General features: G+C 35.1%; 1 protein-coding gene across 8 annotated transcripts in view; it reads right to left on the bottom strand.

Moving 5' to 3' along the window:
* Positions 1-240: 240 nt before the first annotated feature.
* Positions 241-24,858, bottom strand: part of mid2 (midline 2) — a 127,755-nt gene continuing 103,137 nt past the window's right edge. For all 8 annotated transcript variants that reach the window (XM_052574642.1, XM_052574640.1, XM_052574635.1 and 5 more), the window contains 6 exons: positions 20,442-20,590; positions 18,801-18,928; positions 18,501-18,644; positions 13,005-13,166; positions 4,107-4,314; positions 241-3,333 (listed from right to left, as the gene is read on the bottom strand). In XM_052574642.1, the coding sequence (XP_052430602.1) occupies positions 2,931-3,333; positions 4,107-4,314; positions 13,005-13,166; positions 18,501-18,644; positions 18,801-18,928; positions 20,442-20,590 (1,194 nt within the window). In that variant the 3' untranslated portion in view covers positions 241-2,930. The remainder of the gene's footprint in view (positions 3,334-4,106; positions 4,315-13,004; positions 13,167-18,500; positions 18,645-18,800; positions 18,929-20,441; positions 20,591-24,858) is intronic.

The raw sequence follows: 24,858 nt of genomic DNA, 5'->3' as shown, positions 1-24,858 counted from the left end.
ACCTTTGTGTCAGGCATTGTGAGTGTGCAACCCTCCCTTGTGCCAGATATAGCAGCTGAGCAACATAAGCAATGGCCTATTACATGACTGTGGGCACTGAGTGCCCTGCCAGTGCAGCAGGGCTCCTCCTATCCCACTTTTGCTCATAACCTTATGGGCATATTCATTTGGCACTACTAACCTCCTCCTACAAAACAATGTTCTGGAAAACAGAACAATGATGGAAAAAAAAAACACACATTTGGGATCAGACTTTTATTTGGACTCACATAAATAACAATAGTTCATATATATATATACTTTTTTGTATATTATACAATTTTTATATAATATATATTTCCTCCTATGATTTACATTCTTTTTTTTGCTAAGTTATATCTATTGAAACAGGAGCATTATGTTGATGAACACACAGCTGCTTGAGCACATAATAAAGACGGTAATATCAAAGAAGAGGAATTGGTTCTTTCATTTTTTTTTTTGTTCAGAAAAGTAAAAACAATCGCTTGAAAACAGAAATGAATGTAATTAGTTCATCAGTCTTAAATGCAAAGAAAAGCACGGCTAACTGGAAAACCTGATATGCCATAACAATATCTCTCCTGGACATTTCTCATAAAAAAAGGTTATATAAAACAGCAGAGAATCTCACAGGAAATGCTTCGAGTCGGGCCAGATCGTCATGCAGTGACCGAATGAATCGCACTTGAACAAACAGATCAAACTAGATCAGAGATTGACTCGTGAGCTCCTCAACGTTTACCTTTCAGCTTCAGAAAAACCGGCAAATGAGTTTTCACATGAAAAGCGACCTGAAATAAACAATTCCTCAAGACTCGCCTATGGATCTCACTAATGATCAATGGAAATGTTGAAGACTTTCTGCAGTACATGTCATCTTGCTCTTTTTAGCATGCAGGGTTGCACTCAAGACTGTCAGAATGTGAGACCAAGACACATGACAGCGGCTGCTGCATTGACAGCAAGAACAGAACTGAATGAACTGAGACTGAGGGACAGCGCAGTAGTGGACATCTCAAGAGTTACGTTCATACAGCAAACACACTGACGATGATTTGACGTTGCTGTGTCACCCATACTTGAACTTTCAGCAGTGTAGAACTCACTAAACAAGGTCCATCAATCTGAAAAATGTCTCATTATGGCATTCAGATATACATTTACTGCCTGAGACCAGGACAAATTGGACCAATGCTGAAGTGGAAATAGTTTTGAGACTCAAGAACTTCATGAAGTTCGTCAGAAGTCATTATATATGCTCACAAATTAAGTTCATTATTGCTCTACTACACCATTAATGTATCATTCAGTCACAGATTCAACTTTAAAACAACTCATGAGTTCACGTTCATGGAGAAAAAGAAATTTAGGGGCTCTTCCATGTGACTTGACACTTGTTTCAAGTATATAGACCGATGCTGAGATGAAGGATGCTGGGAAAACTGTATGAAGTGAGGTAAACGCAACCTGATCTCATGAAAAACTAATTTAGGAAGTGGTAAGTCTGTAAGAGTAAAGGTCCTTATGTACCCACCAACGGGGAATAAGCAGATTGCATGAAAACAGACACAAGCGATAGTACAAATTCATATGAATTAGCCACCAATTCGCCAAAATGTAAAATAGCTACGAATTGCGACAGGAGTGCGTTGGATAAATGTAATTTCACGTCCTTATCCAATGCAAATAACAATGCTATCAGTGCATCCTTTTTCTATATTTATAAGGATGTTTAGCTCTCAAGATGTAACAGGAGGATTCACATACTTGCTGTGCTTGCAAAGAAGATGTAATGGTAAAATGCTCTGTGCTTTCATTCAGGAAGATATAAAAAGAACCAAAGCAATCACGTACATTCAGCAGAGCAAAGAGAGAACCCCACCGACACAAAGCAAAACCTGCAGCAGGACAGCGGCGTCAGTAGTACGAATACTTCCCAATCTGGATATTTACACTGAACTGTTTGGATACAAACCACTTCTTTGGGGAAGTACAGTATCTCAAGCTATTGCAAAGATTAATTGCTACACACTTGATTTTTTTGCCTGCATTAGCACAAGTGATTGTCTTTATCCCAAGACTGGGAATCCGTATTACAGCCCTGAACGTCACACTGCGGAAGATCATGTAATATTCATAACAGCCATTAAGAAAATAAATCTACACACATTTGAATGTTAAACTAAATATTTGCTTCCAATCTTTCAAATATTTCCGAATAGATGGATCTGATAAATATGAACTATAGTCTTGAAATTCAGTTCTTGACGGCGTTTGAATGCGACAATGTCAATGGACAAACACCTCCACAGATGGGATTTTGCGACACACCGTATATCAATTATTAAAGATACATGTTAAAAACACCTGGAGAACTTGTGCCTCATGCTGTTCACAAAAACAAAACCAGAAACTGAGATAGTGAGAACAAATCACAGAGGAAATACATATCATGCCATCATCTTCAGACACATTTTAAACCAAAGCATCATCTTTTCTCCCTGAATATGAAAAGTGTGTTATAGACCCATCAGATTATAAATGTAACCCTTATTAGGAACACCAAATTGTCATCCTAACATAATCCACTATATTCGGTCCAAAAGGAAGTCCAACCCTGTCTCAAGTTAGCAAGACTTTTTTTACACGCAGGGGCGACAAATTCAACTCTAAAAAGTGCTTTTAGGAATACATTAAAACTGACAAAAAAAGCAAACCGATTTTTAGTTATAAATAATTTACAATTTCCCCCAGCTGTTTAAATCTGAGAGCTCATAACCCACTTGCTTAACGCTCATTAATGTGACCAGAACAATCAGGAACAACTAAAGATCCAACTTCAACCTAGTTATGAAAACCAGGAAAAGAAGAAGGATGAGGGAACCTTCTGGAGTAACTCCTATGATGCCTCAGTGGCAGCTCTTCACTCCGGACACATAGGGGGAATCCTGTTGACGGCAGATGCCTTCTTGCTGCTCACTGCAGTCCACAAAGTCAGGCACGGGCAGCCCTGACATGATCATCAATGACTTGTTCCAGATCATGAAGGTGGGAGCCACTGGAAGCAGGAAGGAAACGTCAAAAGTGTATATGTGCTGCGAGTTCATGGCGTCGTAGAAGGACAGGGCGTTGTTGTCGTAGTCCAGCAGCACCCCGACCCTGCGCAGCTGTAGCGACGCCTCCACGATCGACTCCTTGTTGTTGTGCCGCACCAGGAAGTTGTTGTTGCAGCGTGTGAAAACCCAAGACGATGAATTTTTGCCGCTCCATTCGTTTTTGGGTGCTGACTTGTAAGCCACTCCAAGAGCATACCTGAAAGGGACACCGATTTGAAATTTGGCCATTGGAAAGCAGGATTTTAAAAGCTGGTTAGTTCATTATAGAAGACATTTTAGTTGAGTAATATCATTTATATTTAGCATCTAGAACCTGGGTTCCCAAATCTTGATCTTTACTAAAAAACTGTATGCACCATGTGAAAATTTAGCCTTAACTGCAATGTCCTAGAGCCTAATACCAGAATTTATTCAGAAAGTCATTATTACAAAATAACAGAAAAAACTGTTAGATTTATAATAAAATAATAATAATATTATAAAAACATAAGGAAAAGTAACAACATTTTGTAAATATGATCTATGGATGTTATTAATATGCTATTATAACTTTGTTATATAGTTCTAATAGCATAATAAAAAAAAATTACCAATAATGTTAATTCAGTACAGTAAATAATGTTTTACGTACTATATATATAGAAGGGAATCTATATGTCATATATATATAATATAATATTAGAAAACTATAATATAATATTAGAAATAATACTACAACTAATATATAAACACACAATAATATATATATATGGAACTCTAATGGAATAGAGTTAATGTACATGCATGCCAAGATGATAACTAAAATATTTCATTTCAATTTTACAGGAACAAATTTCAAGCAACATGAGGTATCAGGTAAAGACATAATGTTATGTTTTAAGCAAATTATCCATGGTGAGTGTGACTCAATTGCCTATTACACTTATGACAACTTCCTATTAACAAGCCTGGATATCTGAAATCACTTACCATGTGGAGGCGCCCAGTAAAACCTCCCAATAATGGCAGCCACTGTCGATGAAGACGTTGCCAGCGGCACCGTAGGACCCGGTTCCACTAAAGCGCTCCGGAGTGTGACTCTTCTTCAGGGAGCTTTCATCCTTCTCCATGGTCAGACAGTCATTGGAGAGGCGCAGCTTCTTATGGGCCGTTTTGGGGTCCAGTTTGAAAGGCTGACCTGAGGAGCGGAGGACGGAGACGGGTGAGATACATCAGGGACATGTAATGAGATGAGTTTGGTGACCTGAGAAGAAACTCTCACTGGTCTGCTGGAAAACCGTGCAATTTGTTAAATGTCAGATTGAGCTCTTCTGTTTAATTAGGAGATGAGCGGCTGTGATAAAAGGCACAGTGTGTGTCTGAGAGTTAAAGACAGAGAGAACCAAATGCTAAATGAAGTCTGCTACGTATATGATTTGAGCTTTATATTTCTTGAAAAGCAGAGGTGACCCCACAGACCCAACATTTAACTGTGGCATGTCTAAATCTTCCCATCCCTGGCGTAATGACTGACAATGCAGGAAAACAATCAGCTGCGCTCCATCCCTGCCCACAAACCAATCATCTCAACCCAGAGTGAGATTTACTGCACCCAGAATTGAAAGGTTCTGGCAATGTGCTGCTGAAAGCCAATTACATTAACACGCTCTTGTCTTTGAACTGCTTATCGCTGCGAGCGCAGCCATTCCAGTCAAGCCATTTTACAGCAGGGGTGTTTGAGGGCACTGGGAAAAGCGATACAGATGTATACACACACACAAGGCTACAATCAAGAATCCCATGAAATGCTTATTGCCCCCTACTATAAAACTGATGAACCGTTCAAGACAAAAAGGTGTAAAATGGCATAATTGTGCCATGCAGGTGTCAGAATAAAGGGCTTTATAGTAAATATAATAATGTTGAATATTATGATTGTTTTCTGCAGAATATTTCTGTCAATGAAAGCATCTAGTATGTACAGTATATATAGATCTTTTGTTTAGAAATATATACTTTACATATTCGAGCTGAACGAGCAAAAATGAGCAGTGTTGAGTGCGAGAACTTTATTACAGCTGCTGTAGACCTGTCACATATATTCAAAGGTTTATTTGTAAAGCACTCAAATGTGCATTTCACAGTGACAAGAACATAATGTGCAGTGCCAGCTGTGACCATGACATCACTACAGTGTCTTTCAGCAAATAAGATGATTTTCAGTTCAGAAGGGAATATAGTGAAATATAAAATATTATGCAACTTATATGAGAAACTTTTAATTGTTGGTGATTTTAACATTCACGTATGCTGTGGATAATCAGCACTAGCCAAAATCTTTGTGAATCTTATGGAAGCATGTAACTTTGTTCAATGGGTAAAGGAGCCAACTCCTGTACACGGCCATATAGTTGATCTGGTTTTATCTCATGGCTTCCATATCTCAGATGTTCAAATTGGTTATCCAAGTTTCTCAGACCACAGACTTGTTGTTTTTAGTTTTGATCTGTTATCTCATATCACTGCACCTGTTAGACCTGTAAAATAGGTTTATCCCGTCCGGCCTGTGCTGAAGCTTGTTCTGCTGCATTTATTGAAGCTTGTAAGATTTTTCCCATTTAACATCTAGCAAATACAGTAGACACTGATAAACTACTAAATGTATTTAATTCTCTGTGTACCAATGTGCTTGATACTGTTGCCCCCCATCTGAGACTTACAACATCAGAAAAATAAATTTGAGTCATGGCTGATCAATAACACTCGCCATCTTGCAGAAGAGCAGCTTGCAGAAGAGCAGATGGAAGAAGTATACCTAGTACAGGTGTCTTATGAAATACTACGGGAGTCTTTTATATCATACCATAAAGCTGTTAAGTTTTGCTATTTCTTTTTTTAGCTATATAATTGCTAAAAATTCAAATAATCCTAGGACCTTGTTTAATATTTTAAATTCTTTTTAACCCCATAGGAAACAATTATCTGAGTTTTTTTGTTGTTGTTGTTGACAAAATAGTAGTGATTAGAAGGTCTATATTACCCTCATCTGTTGATTCATCAAGTCCTGTTATAGCCACTAGATTTTTAAACCCTTTTGAACCAATTACCATTTCTTGTCTAACAGATATAGTCACCAATTTAAAGCCTACTATCTCTTCCCATGACATTGTTCCTACTCATTTTTTTAACAGATATTCGACAGTGTTGGGGAATGGATCCTGTCAATTATCAACAAAAGCCTTCTCTCAGGCTCAGTTCCTTGCTATCTGTAAACATGCCATGGTGAGACCAATATTCAAAAGACCTAATTTGGACACTGATTTAATTCAAAAGACCTAATTTGGACACTGATTTATCAAATTTTAGACTGATTTCTAAATGAACTTTTACAGCTAAGATTCAAAAGAAAACAGTGCTACTGCAGTTACAGAGCTTCCTTGATGCAAATATTTCCCTTGATATATTTCAGTCCAGTTTTAGGATGAGTACTGAAACTGCACTATTAAGAGTTTTGAACGACATTCTTCTACCTGTTGACTCCGAGACTCAGTCATTTTAATGCTCTTAGACTTGAGTGCAGCATTTGATACTGTTGATCATGCTATTCTATTGTCACGTCTTGAACATTATGTGGGCATCTGTGGAAATGCTCTCAGTTGGTTTAAATCTTTTCTTACTGACAGGAACTTTTCAGCTGGCATTGGAGGCTCTGTCTCATCCATAGCTCATCTTACCTGTGGTGTTCCTCAAGGATCCATTCTGTCCCCAATTCTGTTTTCATTACATATGCTACATCTAGGTTCAATTCTTAGAAGGAATGGAGTTTCTTTTCACTTTTATGTAGATGACACTTAAAATGTATCTGCCTTTTAAGCACACTGACAAAAAGGCCTAGAAATCTTGCTAGCTTGTCTAAATGACATAAGATCCCGGATGTCCTCAGATTTTCTACACCTTAATGCAAGTAAAACTGAAGCAATTGTGTTTGGGAAAGAAAAAAAATATTGTTAATGTTGGAAATCTCCACTCTTATATCAAACCAACTGTGAAAAGTCTGGGAATTACTCTGGACTCGTCCTTCAAGTTTGATCAACACAAAAACACAGAAGTTAATTCAAGCTTTTTTCATCTGAAACTTCTGTCTAGAGTAAAGCCTTTTCTGTCCCCCAAAGATCTTGAAAGAGTCAAACTTGCTTTTGTTTTATCTCGAGATATGGGCTATTGTAATTCTTTATATGCTAGAATCTTCCAGTCCTCTATTACACGGCTCCAAATGGTTAAAATAAAAAAAAATGTTAAAGAAAAGTTAAAGTCTTATCTTCTGGCCCGAGCATTTAGCAACTCTTAATTGTGTTTTATTTTTATTACGTCTTATTGCTTTCATCCTTATTTATCTTGTATCTTAGTTTTATACTCTGTAAAGCACAATGCTCAACACCTGTAGTGATTATTTGCGCTACATAAATGCAATGAAAATGAATTAATTAAATTATGATACAACTAGAAGAGCATACTACTTCAGTAGCATAAACAAGTACACACAGAGATCTAGTCTATGTTTTTCTTTAAGATGATAGTGAGGTGAGGTCACATGGTTGGTTTGGCTCCTGTTCTTGTGTTTTTTGCAGGGGAGGGCCGACCGCTGACAGCTTGAGCGATGTCTTCGCTGTTCAGGATGAGTAAATATTATTTTGAGATCTTTTAACAACAAGTAAACATGGCTGCCCTTGGGGCTGCTTGTCATGTGATATTTCTCATATTGGCTTTATGTACGGTCACCAGCCATGGCAGTGCTGATTAAACAGGAGAGACCTCCTATAGTAACACACTGTGACTCTACACACACACACACACACACACACACACACACACACACACACATACTCTCACACAAACAGACAGACAGGCTTATTTAGTGCTGCTGTCATACAAAATTCTACCTTCACAGGGCAGAGTAAATATGACATTAAGGCTAGTCTCCCAGAAAAAGAAAACGAGCTGTCACTTGATATTTCTCATAATGAAGAAAGTAATTATCAAAATGTTATATTTTGCTTAAAATATCCTGCATTTCTCAAAGGTCATTTGAAAATGTTTTACTGGCTGTGAGTCTTTACTGGATAATACAGAAGACAAGTTAAGTTTATAAGACATCTTGGATCTCTAGAGTGAGCTGAGGTCAGATTTGCAAAATTTTGGTAAAATTTACAGGCAAAAAAGTATTATATTGTCAGTAGCATTGCGATGTATGAAGCACAGATCATAAAGTAGGCTAATCATTTTTCAAACCAAGCAGCTTTCTGTTGGTTACAACTTAAACCATTGCGAAATCTGTTTGGGGAAATATTTTGCCCTCACACAAAATTCCCATTTACATGGATTCCTACCGAAAAGACCAGATTTTTCCCAAATAAATTGCCAAAAAATGGTTACACCTTAACTTTTTGTAAGGTTTATCTGGACTTTTGGTTATCTGGTTGTTAAATCCGAGTAACCAGGTGCAGTTCATCACATTAACTCTGAACATGTTGCACTAAGGTTTGACAAACCAAACCGGTAAGTCTTCAATTTGAAAACTGCATACATTTATGTTGCAAAATCTAACAAAATGTGCTTTGCTGTTCATCTTATTTAAAATAAATTATGAAACTGTATCTGAAGTGTCCAAATATTTTTTTGGCTCACTTTATAATCAATAAACATTTATTGTGCTACAGCTGGATGATAACATATAAAAAGACAAACACCATTAAAAATCTTCAAAATGCATTGAAACCAAAGAAGGGACTAACTCAAATAAAGAACAATCAGTCTGGATTAATGATATATACTATGATTAACAATGCAACCAAAGCAGAAGAGAGAAAACAAGAAAGTGGATCCATTTGAGGAATAAAAGATAGATCAGTGGGAATGATTTGGCAGTGATTTGGTATGTGTATACGGCTGAGTGTCTAGACTTGAGTTGGTGCTCAGAGTCCTGCTACTGCCTCTATTATGGATCTCAGCAATGCCTTTTGAACATATTTTCTCATCCAAAATTTCAGCTGGAGAAACCAAACTTTGATTTCAGCACAACCTGCAAAGAGCCATTTGATGTCTTCCCGTTCTTGCTCTGTAAGCCTGGCTGCGCTTCAGGCACACAGTCACGTAAAGCCTGACGATGGACTGGGGGATGGAGAAGCAGGAGCAGGGATGGAAAATAAAGAGGAAGGGTGGCCACGGTGGACAGACTGAACACTCACACAGACACACATTGTTTGGTTTTCTTTTTGTTAACATCAATACATTTACAATATATTTATGGGAATAAAATTATATTTCTAAAAAACTAAAAAGAATTGGTAATACTTTATTTTAAGGATTCCTTGTTGCACACGTTAAATGTACTTACTGTTATAATAACAAAAAATTATGAATAATTACATCCAAGTAACCCTAAGCCAAACCATAACCATATAGTAAGACATGTAGTTAATTAATATAACTCAGTACTTAAATGTATAAATACACTGTAACAAGGACACCTTAAAATAGTGTAACCAAAAAAAATGTATATACTGTGTAGTCCATGATATGTACTGTTACTGTGATATATATACTATATAGTAAATCTCAACTGCATAATTTTTATTTTTATCACAAAAAGTAAGTAAATGTGACCCTGGAGCACAAAACTAGTCATAAGTAGCACGGGTATATTTGTAGCAATTGTAAAGAATACATTGTATGGGTCAAAAATAATAGATGTTTCCTTTTTTCCAAAAATCATTATGATGTTCAATAAAGATCATGCTCCTTGAAAATATTTAGTAAAATTCCTACTATAAATATATAAAAACTAAATTTTTGATTAGTAATGTGCATTTCTAGGAACTTCATTTGGACTACTTTAAATGCAATTTTCTCATTATTTAGATTTATTTTGTATGAAGGTATGAAGATATTATAAACATTAACATCATGGTTTTCTGTAAAGGTGCCAAGAAGCAATGTGTATTGTCATATAAATTTAATTTGACATTAATATAAAATTAACTTGACTTGATATACATTTTTTAATATATATTTTATATACCACATAGCTCATTTGCTTAATATAAAATTAATGAAATAAAACATTACACATGTGGCAGTTGAGGCTAAAGGAATCCTGCTTTTTTGTCCCCTGTACATTTCACTATTGAGTGGCCCTGTGATACGATCACTTCTTCATCTTCTCTGCCTTTGCAAGTTACAGTCAGCAATCAAATGCTGCTGAGAAATTAACTGCAGATGATAAAGCGTGAGCTCTAGGATTCGACTGGGGGTTGAACACGCTCACTCTGGATTCCTGAATCAAAAAGGAACTGATTATATAAATGTCTTTAAATAGCATTTCTCTTGAGATGGGGGAAGTGTCTGGACTTTCACGGTTGAGTAGGCACGGTGAGTATGTGTGTGCTGGAGAAAACATAAATCAGAGAATTGGCCCAAAATCAGTTTCTGTTTTATATGGTCACATGGGCACAAGCCACAGCTGTGGCAAATGACAGTGGATTCTTGGACTATGCAAGGGTTAAAATGTCTTCTCTGCTGAAAACTACATATATAAAGCAGCCTTGAACGTCCTATTTTACATGCTAATGTTACCGTAGTTCAAAGAGAGAAAGTTATCCCTTGAATAATTTCTAAAAAGCACCAAGAATAACAGAAGGGCTTCATCTCTACAGCATCTTTTCTAATAGCGGCGTTATCAAAGCAGCACATGCACTACTGTTCAAATGTTTGGGATTTTATTTTTAAAGAAAAATGATAAGAAATTAATACTTTTATTCAGCAAGGGCACATTAAATTAATCAGAAGTGACATTAAAGACATTTATCACGTCAAAAAAGATTTTTGAATAGACATTTCTCTTCAAAGCAAACACTGATAATAATAATAATAAATGTTTCTTTAGCAGCAAATCAGATATTAGATGTTTAAATAATCTAACAATCTTATATGCATCATTACAGATAATTACTAGTTCTTCTCTCTGGGCGTCCCAAAAACAAGACAAAAACATTTGAAAGGGCTTGTATTTTGAGTCTAAATATCAGCAAAGCTGCAGCAACATACTGTACGTATATGCGCTCCACTACATTTTTGCAGGACAGGCTTTTACAACACAACACAGCTAAAACACTGCAGCTCTGTGTGTGTTTGGGAGAAAATGGCATTTAATGGCACTGCTGTCTAAAAACAGTATTATTACAGTAACAAAAAGACAGGTGGGGGTGAGTGATGGAAAGCGAGAGAGATGATCCTGCCGCATTCTCACCGAAGTTCGAGGAACCATGAGAAAGCACAGGACTGAGAGGAAGAAACAGACAATGAAAATGAGCGCTTGCCGTTTCCTCCAGACATTCCCGGGTTTCTCTCTCAAACTCCTCCACAAGGCCGTGGAGAGACTCTGATGCAATAACCCATTTGAATGCTGTCAGCTGGTGCTCTTCATCTTGATTGAGTTCGTTGCTGTGAGAAGGCTGGGTAACGTCTGACAGCTTAGGTTGAGAGACCCGGGCTTTCCCAGACCTCTCTCTCTCACACACACATATCAAACCAACTGATGGTTCTCATTATTTGCATGCTCGGGTGCCTGTCACAGACTGAAAGCTGATAAAGGTATTGATTGGTTGAGTATGACAGAGCTGCTGCATTGACACTGATGTACAACCACCATATCTATAGGACTCAGGCTATAAGACCTAAGAGGAGTAGACTGGTGCGTTTGGCCTGATTTATCATTCAGATTATCTGATGGTCCCTAACCTTCCCTACAAATATCCTGTAACAGCTGGGGTCCAGGGCATATTTTCCATTTACAAATATTTCTGAGTGAACTCTTTAAACAAATCATATAGAGTGCTGCTGACAGAAACAAGTGCTTAAAACTGGAAACAGTTAGCATTGTTGTACTTTCAATTCCATTGTCCTGAAGTCAGTCTATATTTGTTTTAGAAAGGATTTTTCGGTTAAATGCCTGAAATAATGTATTTGGTTAAAACAAGCTCAAGTTTTAAAACATGAATAATAGCACAATATTTTTTTTTTTTTTTAAGCTTTCACGTCTTGAAAAACATGCAAGCGACTATATACAGGAAAACTCAATTTGAATATGTGCATGCAAAATTGTATTATGCTTATGATGATCATTAATTATTTTGACCCTCAAATTTATGGTCAGTGGCAAATGCACTGATCCAAATGTATTTACATTTAAACATATGGCATTTAAAAAATAATTGCTCCTATGCTGCTTATAATAATGTTCATAAAAAAAAAAAAAAAACTTGTTAAATTAAGTTTGAAAATCACATATTCTATCATTTGTTTTTATTGTAATGTGTGAGAAGCATTAGGATGAAGGTTTACTATTTTTGATAGTTTTCATAGTATGAAGTTTGGTAAATTGTATTGAATCAAGTAAGTGTCAATTTGAGCTGCAACATACTAGAAGTCTCCATTTTATTATTCAAATATAATACAAGAGTTCATTCTGGCAATTTAGATTTTAGGCTTCAAAATTCCTAACAGCTGTGTTCATTTGTGAGGATTAACTTAATGAACAAAATGTGTATGAAAAAAAATCCAAAGGCTAATGAAAAAAATTCAGTTTTACTTGAGGGAGCCAGGGTGATGCAAACCTCTGGGCTGAACTACAAAAATATATCATCCCTGCAGCACTCCATATTTTTTTTAAGTGAATGTTGAGTAAATATCGTGTAAAATAAATGTTCATTTTGGGAATATACTGCATACTGCTGTCAAGATGCTGGCATCAGATTTGGAAAAAGCCATATCGATTGACGACTACCATGAAGTTTACAGATACATAGCACAGCTCATGAGGCCTGGACTTACTGTTGGTTTTAAGTCGAGCAGGTTCGCTGTTTCTGCTGCCTGCCTGGTTGATAGCCTTGACGAAAAAGATGTAACGGGTGCCGCTCTGCAGGCCGTGGACTGTGTAGTGATTCTGCTTGATATTGGGCACAATCATCCAACTATCTACAGAGTTATACAGACCTGCAAAGTAAGGGAGATAGAGCATAACATCAATCACAGATTCTGCATATTTTATACAATCACTCTTAGTCAGGACTGTGCTAGCACTTATTATTAACATAGAAGAACAGTGCAATAATAACCACTTACCAATACATTTTTAACAGAGTGATTCTAAAAAGGGAATGGTACATATGAAGTTCATTATTCAAGGCATGCCTATTTCTGTTTGATGTGAAAACACATATAGCACACGCTCGTAGAGAGACTCGGGATGTTTGCCTCGGGCAAACAGATGCCCCTCAATCTAGTTTCTCATGATGAACCAGAATGTCCTCAGGAAACATCAGCAATGCCATTAAAACCACTGGCATTGCCACTGAAGGTTTGTCATATGTGGGCCATACAAAAGGCAAAAGCATAAGTACTTAAAAATGTAATGTGATAATTTTGAGTGCATTTGATGTATTAGCAATTATAATAATATATCAACAACTGGCCATCCTGCTCTCCAGATATATTCAATGCAATTAGAATAGCAAATTCCAAAATATTTGATGTAGTAAAATACTGAATAATGATGATGACGATGATGTCATCAATAATGCAAAATTGACTAAAAATGAAATTTGAATATTTACAATTATTCACATTGTTTATATCAGTTATATTGAAATATTAACATTGTCTCACTTACTGGCTATTCCTCAAAACAAAGCAAAACAAAAAACAAAAAACAAAACAAAAAAAACATTGTCCAAATTGTTTATTCTTAATAATAATCATAATAAAAATAATGCGTACAAAATGTACAAAAAAGCAATTTTGAGTAAATATGGTTTATGTCGGTTATATTAATACCATCATTATATTAACCACTAGCTATCTTGCTTTCTAGATCAGTATCAGCCATTTCTTGAAAATCCCTCTCATTCAACCAGTTACAGTCCGAACAAAATGTCCTTTTCACAAGGACATCTACTGCATCAATCAGCCGAGCAGAAACCACATGTCTAAGGAATAAAGGTGCCTTCTTATAAATGTAATTGCATAAACTAAGTATTCAAGTAAATAAAAAAGTATAACATCTGATGACTGGATGAAAACGAAAGCAAAGCTAATAAAGTATTGACCATTTGTATCCACCAACTGCATGTCTGTAATATTTTTTCATGAGCAAAGAAGTCATTTGATCCATGTCCATATCAAAAAGGTGTTTGATGTTGTTGTTTGATGAATGGAATTAGCATAGCAGACTACAATATGCCGCTTACATTGTAAATTCTCTGCTGTTGCTTGACATTCAGAGAGAGAGAGACTTCAAAGAGGGGCAGATGAAGGTATGTGTCACTGGCTAAAAAGAAGGCAGGGTGAATAGGGATCCTAGACTCTGCATTAATGTGTGTGTGTGTGTGTGTGTGTGTGTGTGTGTGTGTGTGTGTGTTTGCAGATGAAAGGGAGCTAAAACACAAAACTGGAACGGGGCTGCTCCCTATACTGTCGACAAATCCAAACTAGCCTTTGATGCTTCTATTGTGTGTGTGTGTGTGTGTGTGTGTGTATTTTTCCATGACTGTGCATGTGTTTAGATGTCATCAGTGCCAATAGGACATGTACTGTCATAAAAGAAAATTAATCCTGGTATGTTAAGAGCATGGACAGTATGTGCATGTGTTATGATCCCACATGAACATATTTTCTTAGAGATGTAAAAACATATGGTCAGATTAATCGCAAAAATAATGTCTTACTTCTGATCAGTAGCCACTGTGGACTGTGTCTTCATTTCACATTCACATTCTTGGGCAGCTCTCCAAAGCCCAGCTTATGAATATCTTAAGTTACAAAGACCTTGGCTTTGGCAGAAACCACTAAAAAGGAACAGAAACCTAGCATCATGATGCACCGTCTTACGACCACCAACAGCATCGTGCAAAAATAATATGACACTTAATCAATGCCTGGCTGATCATCTGCTCAATGATGGTGCTTTGAGATTCACTTCAGATACAGGATGAGAAGCATCCACCATCAAGGCTGAGGAATATTGACCCGGCAAGCATGTCGCAGATGTCTGTGAAAGTGTACATCAACCACAAAGATGTGCTCACCTTTAGGCATCTTATCTAAGGAATATGAAATGAAAGGCTAAGCTAGACTGGATATACAGTACACTGTTGCTCAAAAGTTTAGTGTCTGTAAGATTTTTAAAATGTTTTTGAAGGAATATCCTATTGCACACCAAGTTGACATTTATTTAATCTACTAATACTATGAAATATTATTTCAAATTTAATTAACCTTTAGCTTTTGTAAAGTTTTAAAGCTGAAATTCAGCATCATTACTCCAGTCTTCAGCATCACATGATCCTTCAGAAATCATTCTGATATGCTGATCAAGAAATATTTACTCTTATGATAATTTGTTTTTTCTGGTTAGAATTTCTTTGATGAATGGAAACTAGAAAATAGCATTTTTTTTTTTTGCTAGTTGCTAGTATTAGCAATCAATCCATCATTTAAAGAGGATTATTATCATGGTTAATTTATTTATACATATATATATATATATATATATATATATATATATATATATATATATATATATATATATATATATATATTAACTTTTGTCCTTAGAATTGTTTTTTTAGAGGCCGTTTTAATATGTGTCTGAGCTAACTGCACTTTCTCCATTAAAACCAATTCATATGAGCTTTAAAATCAACATTTTATGTTGCAAAACACACAACACATTTCTCAGAACTTCTTCTTTTGTGTTCCGCAGAGAAAAGAAAACATTAATTCCTGACTTACTGATATTAAATACAATAGCTGACTAACAGCTCTGTCAACACACTCACCGTTCTGTGCGTGGGTTTATCTATATATAACATTTATTGGCATTTTCAAGGCTGCACAGCACATCAAGCTAGTGTTTTGTGAGGACAAATATTATCAAATGAACAAGAGTTTTAATGGAAAACAGACGCACAGAGTCAGATGACCATAATAGGATCTTTTGTTAGACTGGTCTGACCTCATTCATGTTTGTAGTCAGCTTTACAGTTGTGTTTCCACCACGTGTTTGCTGGCCCTCGTAACATCCACGTCTCTCTCGTTTTCCATAAACTGCCCATGAGTCACAATACACGTCCCTGAGCATGAGGTGCACACGTCAGATTAGGTGATGTGGCCCGTTTCCACTGCAAAGACAGCGGTATTTGCATACTGTTTGCTGCAGGTTAGCATGCCAGTCCGGCGGCTTGTATCACGATCAATCAATGTCACAATGAGAGCGGAGCAAAGAGCATTAGCTCGTGTCAGATCTAATCAGGGCTGATGCCAGGCCAGTGCCCTCACTTTCACAGAGCTGACGTTAAAGTCTGCAGACAAACCGGAGCTGCTCTTTCAACAGAACCTCGAACGACTCTGTCTGCGAACAATGCTTTTGTCCATTTTACAGCTAATTTATTCTATTAGCTTGAGGTTCGGCTGATGCATATGAATTTTGTTCATGTTTAATTGATCGCAAAAGGTAGGTTTTCCAGTCATGGCAGCTCTGCAATTACACATATTGGACTTGAGTGCACTGCAGGGGGAATGAATAGATTTTTACATAGCACATAGACTCTTATTTTATGTTTAATGCATGCTATAGGCATGCAAACTGACAGATCACGATAAATGAAAAAGATCCTGCATGTTATCCAGACTGAGCCCTTAAAAATTATGCATTTCCTATGAGAGGCTTGCAAAACGGAATACATTTTTGCTAAAGGGAACATAAAACAAACCATCAATTTCACCGGCCTGCAAATATGATAAACGATAAAACGCAAGATTAAAAAAAATAAACAATATACAGACATTATTCCATTAAAAATGCCTTGAAACTAAATGTGATTGAACTTCTTCATAGAAGGAAATCCATCTACAGCTGATAGATCCTGACTGGGGGCCGGAGTATTTTTTGAAGCCACTTTGCCTGACTTGGCCAACGGCTGAGAAAATGCACCAGCAAAGACTCACATTTCATCTCAAGGGAGTGAAGCATACGCATCTAAGAATTGCAGCGTTTAGGCATCCGCATTCACAGAGCAATGCTGTAAAAAGGTCTGGGAAGAAAGCATTGCTTCCATTTCTGTGTCTGTTTGTTTGTATCCTCTAAGGAGCCTGCGGTAGCTCTGTAGATGTTTCAGGGCTTCTAAACTATCAGCAGTTGAAATGAATATACTGTGTTTGTTACTGAAGCAGGCTGAATGGAAACTGAGAAGCAGGTCTGTGAGTGAGAGAGTGCGCTCTCTGTACTGTCCAGGCCCAAACAAGTTATGTATGTCCTGGCCTTTAAGCAATTAAGTCTTAACAGCTCTTTCACTCCATTTGGTAATGGCTAGACTTAGGGCTTTTATTTGCAGGTGCACCAACAAAACAAAAGGTATAGGGGACAGGTAGGTTTTCAGAAACACTATGAATCCTTTGGAAATGGTTTATGGGTATACAGGAGTAATCAAAATTTTGCTAAATGTAAATAATAAAATGATATACACTACTGTTCAAACATTTTTGGTCAGTAAAAAAAAATTCTTTAAATATAAATTAATACTTTTATGTGGCAAGAACGCATTCAATTGATCAAAAGTGACCGTAAAGACGATGTAAAAAAAATCCATAATTTTTCACAAAAAATATTAAGTAGAACAGCTGTTTTCAACAGTGCTAATAGTAATGGCTGCTAAAAATACAGCTATGTCATCACAGGAAAAAATACATAACAACATATTATTTTTATTTTTATTTTAAATAATATTTCACAATATTACTGTTATTCTTTTTCTGATTAAATAAACGCAGCCTTGGTGAACATATAATTGTATGTATTATACAAAAAGGTTTTATATTATATTTTATTATAAAAAATATGAATAAAATATGAATAATAAATAAATATGAAAGTAAATTAAATAGAAGATAAATAAATAAATAAATAAATAAATAAATAAATAAATGGATTAAATGGATTAAATGGATTAAATTGAAATGAATTGAAAAAATGTCACGGTCACCTCCATGAGTCCTATTTGTTTTATTCCTATATAAAGCCTATTATGATTTTTTTTAAATTGATGGGCTTGTGCAGACCTTATTTACAATATATGTATAATATTAATACTATAATAATTCTTTGTTTAGATTTCTATGGCAACAATTTTGGTACTGTGTTGGTACAGGGTCACAACTTGTTGTCTCATGGAAATTGTGACCAGAAGCAAAACCAGTTGAGAAGTATTTGTGTATAAACATGTATAAGATATAAAAGAGATTGCAAGCTGTGTGAGTTGTGTTTAGACTCACTGATGAAGTTGGTCTGGCCAGTGTAGATGGTGTACTGAAGCTCATAGGAGGTGACGCTGAATTCATCTTCAGAGGTCCAGTGCACTGTAATGGTGTCATGCGAGGCCGTGCAGAGCTCCTCACGTATAGATGGAGGGTTGGGTGCTGAAAAAAAAGGGCAACCTTCAAGACTGGATATTGATCGACTTCTGCTGATGTAATTCTGCCCATATCCAGGATACAGCATGTATTCATTAACTTTGCACTACATACACAGAAGGCACTTGTAGAAGGTGGTTTCAGTTTTCTCACTGGCTTTACCTGTCAAATAATCCAGTCCTTCCAGAATTTTCTTTTCTCTGGAGAAATCAAGGGCAAAATTGTCAAAAGCCTGGTTCAGATTGACGTCTGGGATGAGGACCTGGGAGGAGGCGGTGGCCATGGCAACTCTGAGAGGAAGAGAGGCGTTGGCAATTAATTTATAAATGTTTCTATTTACAACGGTCTATTTACAGGCTATAAGGCTGTATGGGATTTCACCCACAGTGACAGAAATTATAAACAGCATCTGGCAGCGCTCAAACCCAGAGAAATGTGTGTGGCACATGAAATTCAAATCATACACAAGACTGTACAGTCAGGAAGGATGCCATGAGAGCAGAATTATAGCAGTTTCTACCAAAACAACTGAAACTGAACGGTTCTTGAGAACAATTCTGATTCTGTATAAAAGATATTAAAATAATGATATTTCTAAAATAATGGTATGTATCCTATAACTATTTGCAAGGCAAGGCAAGGCAAGTTTATTTATATAGCACATTTCGTACACAATGGTAATTCAAAGTGCTTTACATAAAAGAAAGTAAAATAATCATGAAGAAAAATAATAACAAAAATAAAACAAGTAATTTTAAAACTTTTAAAATGATTAAAACATTTTAAAACAGTTAACTATTGATATATTATTCAATATTATATTGATTAAAATCTAATATATATATATATATATATATATATATATATATATATATATATATATATATATATATATATATATATATATATATAATTCGTTTTTATTTTAGGGAAACATTGTTTCTAGGTACAAGTTTTTAAGTAAACGATCAGTAAGTAGAACTGTGAGCAGTTTTTTCTTTTTTATAAAAATAAAAATATACATATAATATAGTTAAGTTAATTTAGAAAACACATTTAAGGCACAATTTTTTAGTAGACAGTCAGTAGTGAGGAAAAAACATTAAGATTATGGAGCAGTTTACTCTTTTTCCTAAAAAATATAATATATACTTTATATATTAATAAAACTATTAAATTATTATTCATTCAGGAAACATTGTTTTTCGGTACATGATTTTAAGTAAATAGTCAGTAATAAGGAACAACAACAACAACAAAAACATTAATTTAACATTAACAGTAAATATTTTTATTTTTATTAAAAGATATTAATATATATAATTACTCATTTTTATTTCATTAATTATCATTGTTTTTGAGTTTTCAAGTAAACTGCGAGTAATAAAGAACAAAAAATAGACATTAGGATCAGTGAGTTTATCGTTAAAAGAGTTTTTAATATGATTAATATTACTGCACAATATTATTTAGCCAGCATCATAGACTGCATTTACACAGCTTACTGCACAGATATGATAACACAACACAGAGCGCTCTTGTTTCTGTACCTGTTTATATTTCCACAAAACAAACCATCTGTGTTTACAATAATTGCTCATCAAAAAACGCATGACAACACAAAGTCTCTCTCCACACCCAAAGCTGCACAAATACTGTTAAATATTGAGTCCTGAAGGCATATTTTCTATTATTTTGAATATAAGCCACAAGCAGCAGAACTGAAAGGAGGAGGCAGCACCAGGAAATGTGCAGAGTAGCTGAAAGTTCAATTCACGCTGGTGTGTGTGTGTGTGGTCTCACCTCTCTGCCACATTCCTGGCCGTCTGGAGGAAGCGGGCGTGGTCGTTCTCCTTCAGACTGTGCTCAGCCTGTGTGATGAGGGCACTCGAGCGCTCCAGACACTGTCTGCAGTTCGCAATCTGCTGGGCCAGCTTCCTCAGCTTCATCACCTAAACCAACACACATGCTTTTTACTATATATCCACATTCTTATGAGAGATCATGCATGGAGCTGTTATTCTAACTTCATAAGCTATCAATATGATAAATGGGTAACACTTTATAATAACTGCAAACTATTAATCATTAATTAAGCATGAGTAAACAGATAATTCATAATTTATAAAGCATTAATAGACAGTAATAAGTAGTTTATAAATACATATATAAATGCTTTATTCTTGATTTAAAAGCATATCTATAATGTTTTTAATAATTGTATTTTCATACTTTATTCATGATCAATTTATCATTTCTCAATGAAGTATAGCATTATTTACAAACCAGTTATTTAGGAGTAGCCAGTGAGTCATAAGATCACAAGAAATGTAGTAAATTCAGGTAGTTATAAAGCATTTAGTAGTGGTCAGTTAACTATTTATGTGAGCTCATCTAAAGTGAGGACTAGTTATGCCTTGTAAAGCATTTATAAAGGATATTTAAAGGCTCAGTTATCTTCTAAACAAAAAACGGAAACAAACACAACACAGTGATACAGAATATAGGAATATTAACAGCCTTTAAATCTCATTTGTAAAAGCTTTACAAGGCATAAATAGTCCTCACTTTAGAACAGACAGCATTATAGTCTTCTCTCCCAGGATCAGCAAACAGTTCTCCATAAAATGCGCTGCACACATCTGAATATTTGTGTTGAATTGTTCTAGAACAGTGTTGCAAATACAACTTAACCACTGATTTCTAGTTGTGTCCTCTTTTGGAAGAAAAAACAAAGTAGTTTCACAATGAAACAGCATCTCCACGACATGGTGCCAATGGCAACAGACAGAAAAAATGTTACACCTTCTTACTTTGCGTGAACATTTGGGTGGTGTTATGCAAATCTGAATTAACCCTGAATTATAGTAGAAATACATGTTAATAAACCATTTATTAACACTATAAGTAACTATTACTATATGTCTGAATAAAAAGATGTATGAATGCACATTTAAATAGTTTATTAATCATTTAGTTACAACTTCTAAGTGATCTTATGAACCACTGACAACTCCTTAATAACTGGTGTGTAAATAATGCTATACTTAATTTAGAAATGATAAATTGATCATTAATAAAGTATGAAAAAACAATTATTAAATACATTATAGATATGCTTTTAAATCAGGTATAAAGCATTTATATCTGTATTTATAAACTGCTTATAAATGTTTATTAATGCTTTATAAATTATGAATTAATTGTTTCCTTATGCTTAACTAATGATTAATAGCATGCAGTTATTATAAAGTGTTACCGATAAATGTTTACGTTCCTCGAGATGTTATGAAAAATAATGGACCCTAATGGAGCATTTTATCAAAAACTCATTATCGCCCCTTGGCTCATCATCACAGCCAAATGAGCCCTTCGCTTTGTTTGCTTTTTGTGTAATTACAGCAGAGAAACAACAAAGTGACGGATTCTGATTTACAGTTAAAAAAAGAATCATATAAATGCTGAATTAGCATGAACTGTTAAAGACTTTGCCTGAATGGAAAAAACAAATGCATATTTCATTCTGTATTAAATGTCTATAAAAAAAAAGAAAAGAAAAAGAAAGAAAAAGTGAGCCAAATCAATTACACAGTCTCAGAGACTTTAACAAGAAAAGAGTTTGGCCCAATCCAGACGGCTGAGCTAAGAATCTCATTTAAAGCTGGAATAGCTATAATTGTTTCATATCTCTCTTATTTCTTGTGTCTGGCTGGATAGCTTTTCAGATTTCCTCCTTGCATAAAAATCAACTTTCTGCATTCATATAGAATTTAACTGATGTGTGGTCACAGGTGAGCTTCTTTCAGTTACTTTACAACATCTCAAAATATGACTTATCCAGTCAGAATTTACTAGTTTAACTGTGTCTTATACGTTTATACTAAAGTTCAAAAGATTGGGGTCAGTAAGATTTTTTCATGATTTTTTCTTTTGTTCACCAATTATTCATTTATTTGAAATGGTTTGCTGCTCGTTGGAATCTTTTTAATCCCAATGTTGAAAACATAACTCTGATTCTTTGATGAATAGAAAGTTCAAAAGATCAGCATTTATTTAAAATCTATTTTCTATTAGCATTCTAGTAATGTAAAATATTAATTAATACTGAAGTAATACTTTCTTGCTAATTAAAATAAAATATTTTTTTAAAAAGTTTTTAAAACTTTTTAGTGGCAGTATATTTTTGGTTTGTGTCCATTGGGATTTATCATATTATTCTATGGAGATGATATACATTTGATTAGCAAAGTATATTACAATTCTATAGATTACACAAAAATAGGCATCACTACATTCCTTGCTTAAATATAAAGCATACTAATCTGAATTTACATAAAAAATAAAAGAATTTCCAGCAATCTTATATATACCGTTACCATAATATAATGCACTTATTGCATGAAATACGATATTGTTCAATACCTGACCACAGATTTACTATGAATTGAGCTTTCCTTCAAATAACCTCATGTTTCATGTGCGTATACATTATTTTTCTTTGGTGAGGGAATGAGAGACATTAGCTATGCTTCCTCAATAAGCCAGTAAGTCGGTTAAGCAGGATCTAGCCTATGCCACAGTGTAATTCAATAGAGGAATGGAACGTCTGCCTGGAAGGAATGATTGGAAACATTCAGATAAATCAAGAAACAAGGAGAGAAAAATGTTGCTCGGTGCCGAAGTGGATTGCATTAGATCAAATCCCAATCTGACCCCATTTCTTAAAGACAGCTTCAAATGATTTGCTTTGATCAGACGCTGCACTGCCAAAAAGTTTAGAATTTCAGGACGGCATTAAAGAAATTGGACCGCATCCGAAAAAACTAGAAAATCATTTAAAAACAATCCAGTAACAAACCAGCCTGAACAGCCTAAGCCTCAGATCAAATCTTGCAGATACTTTGCATCTGGGTTTATGATTCCAAAAGCCTCCTTAATGCTAGAGATACAGGCACTTTGTGCTGGAGCTGCATTACTGATGTTTGCAAAAGGCCAGACATAATCTCATGTTGCAGGCTGTGCATGTCGACTCGGTGCTGCCGTGTGAGAGTACATCACCGAAGACACTTCTGATGGAGATTACTGCATTTGTCCGGATCTCTCACATCACATTACCCAAAAACAGAGAAGCACAGTCCTGTCTCGCGGCTCAAATCCCCACTTGATAAGAGTGTGAGTTCAGGCTGTCAAGTTAAAGTGCCTGTGTGTGACTGCACACTCACTGTCAAACACAAAACACTACACACACTGCACAGATGAGCAGAAAATCTGACTCTTCAGTTCTGGCAATGTTTGAAGAGTGTCAAAATATTAAATATGGAACAATATATGATCTTTCTGCGTAAAATCAGCTCTGATTCTACAGTCGGATCGGATTATCAATGTTCAAACTGTTGCAGAAAGCTGCCTTGCTTGGTAGCATTGAAAATGGTTACTTTTATTACTCATTCTTAAAAATTAACCACAATTAATAATTAAAAAAAATATGCTGCCATTTGAAAAGTTTTCCTATGCTCACTCAAGTCAGATTACATTGATTTGAATAAAAGTATAGTAATAACGTAAAAACGTTTTCTCTTTTAATTTATTTAATACATTCATGTAATCTATTTCTGTGATGCAAAGCTGAATTTTCAACATCATTTCTCCAGTCTTCAGATGATTTGCTGCTCAAGAAACATTTATTATCGTACGTTGAAAGCAGTAGTGCCGCTTCATATTTTTGTGGAAACACAATGTTCAGGATTCTTTGATAAAATGTAAAGTTTAGATTTAAATAGTTTATAAAATTGCAAATGTCTTCACGGTCACATTTGATCAACAGAATGCATCCTTGAATACAAATTATTGATTTAAAATGTTATCTTTAATATTTCTTAAAAATATATGAACCATACTTTTGAACATTAGCATAATAAAAATTAATGAAATTATTAAAAAAAAATGATATATGAAATATTGGTTTATTTTATTATTATTGCCAGCTGAGTATGTCTCTTAAGAACTTTGAATTTGAGCTAAAACATCCATTATTCACAATAAAATCACTATAACACACTCCTCTAGTTGTTTAGTTTTGCTTTAAATTTCAAGTGCAACCCAAAACTAAAAAGCCACCTGGTCTTTATAATGCAAATGAACATTTCAACATTTCCATGTACTTTTATTTAGCACTTTCTGCCTGTTCTTTATATCCTATCCCAGAGGAGAAGAGTGCTGT

This window comes from Carassius gibelio, chromosome B14, assembly GCF_023724105.1.
Source record: "Carassius gibelio isolate Cgi1373 ecotype wild population from Czech Republic chromosome B14, carGib1.2-hapl.c, whole genome shotgun sequence".
In the NCBI taxonomy this organism is placed as follows: Eukaryota; Metazoa; Chordata; class Actinopteri; order Cypriniformes; family Cyprinidae; genus Carassius; species Carassius gibelio.
Note: the sequence above shows the minus strand (reverse complement) of the source record. Positions and strands in the feature narration are given on the sequence as shown.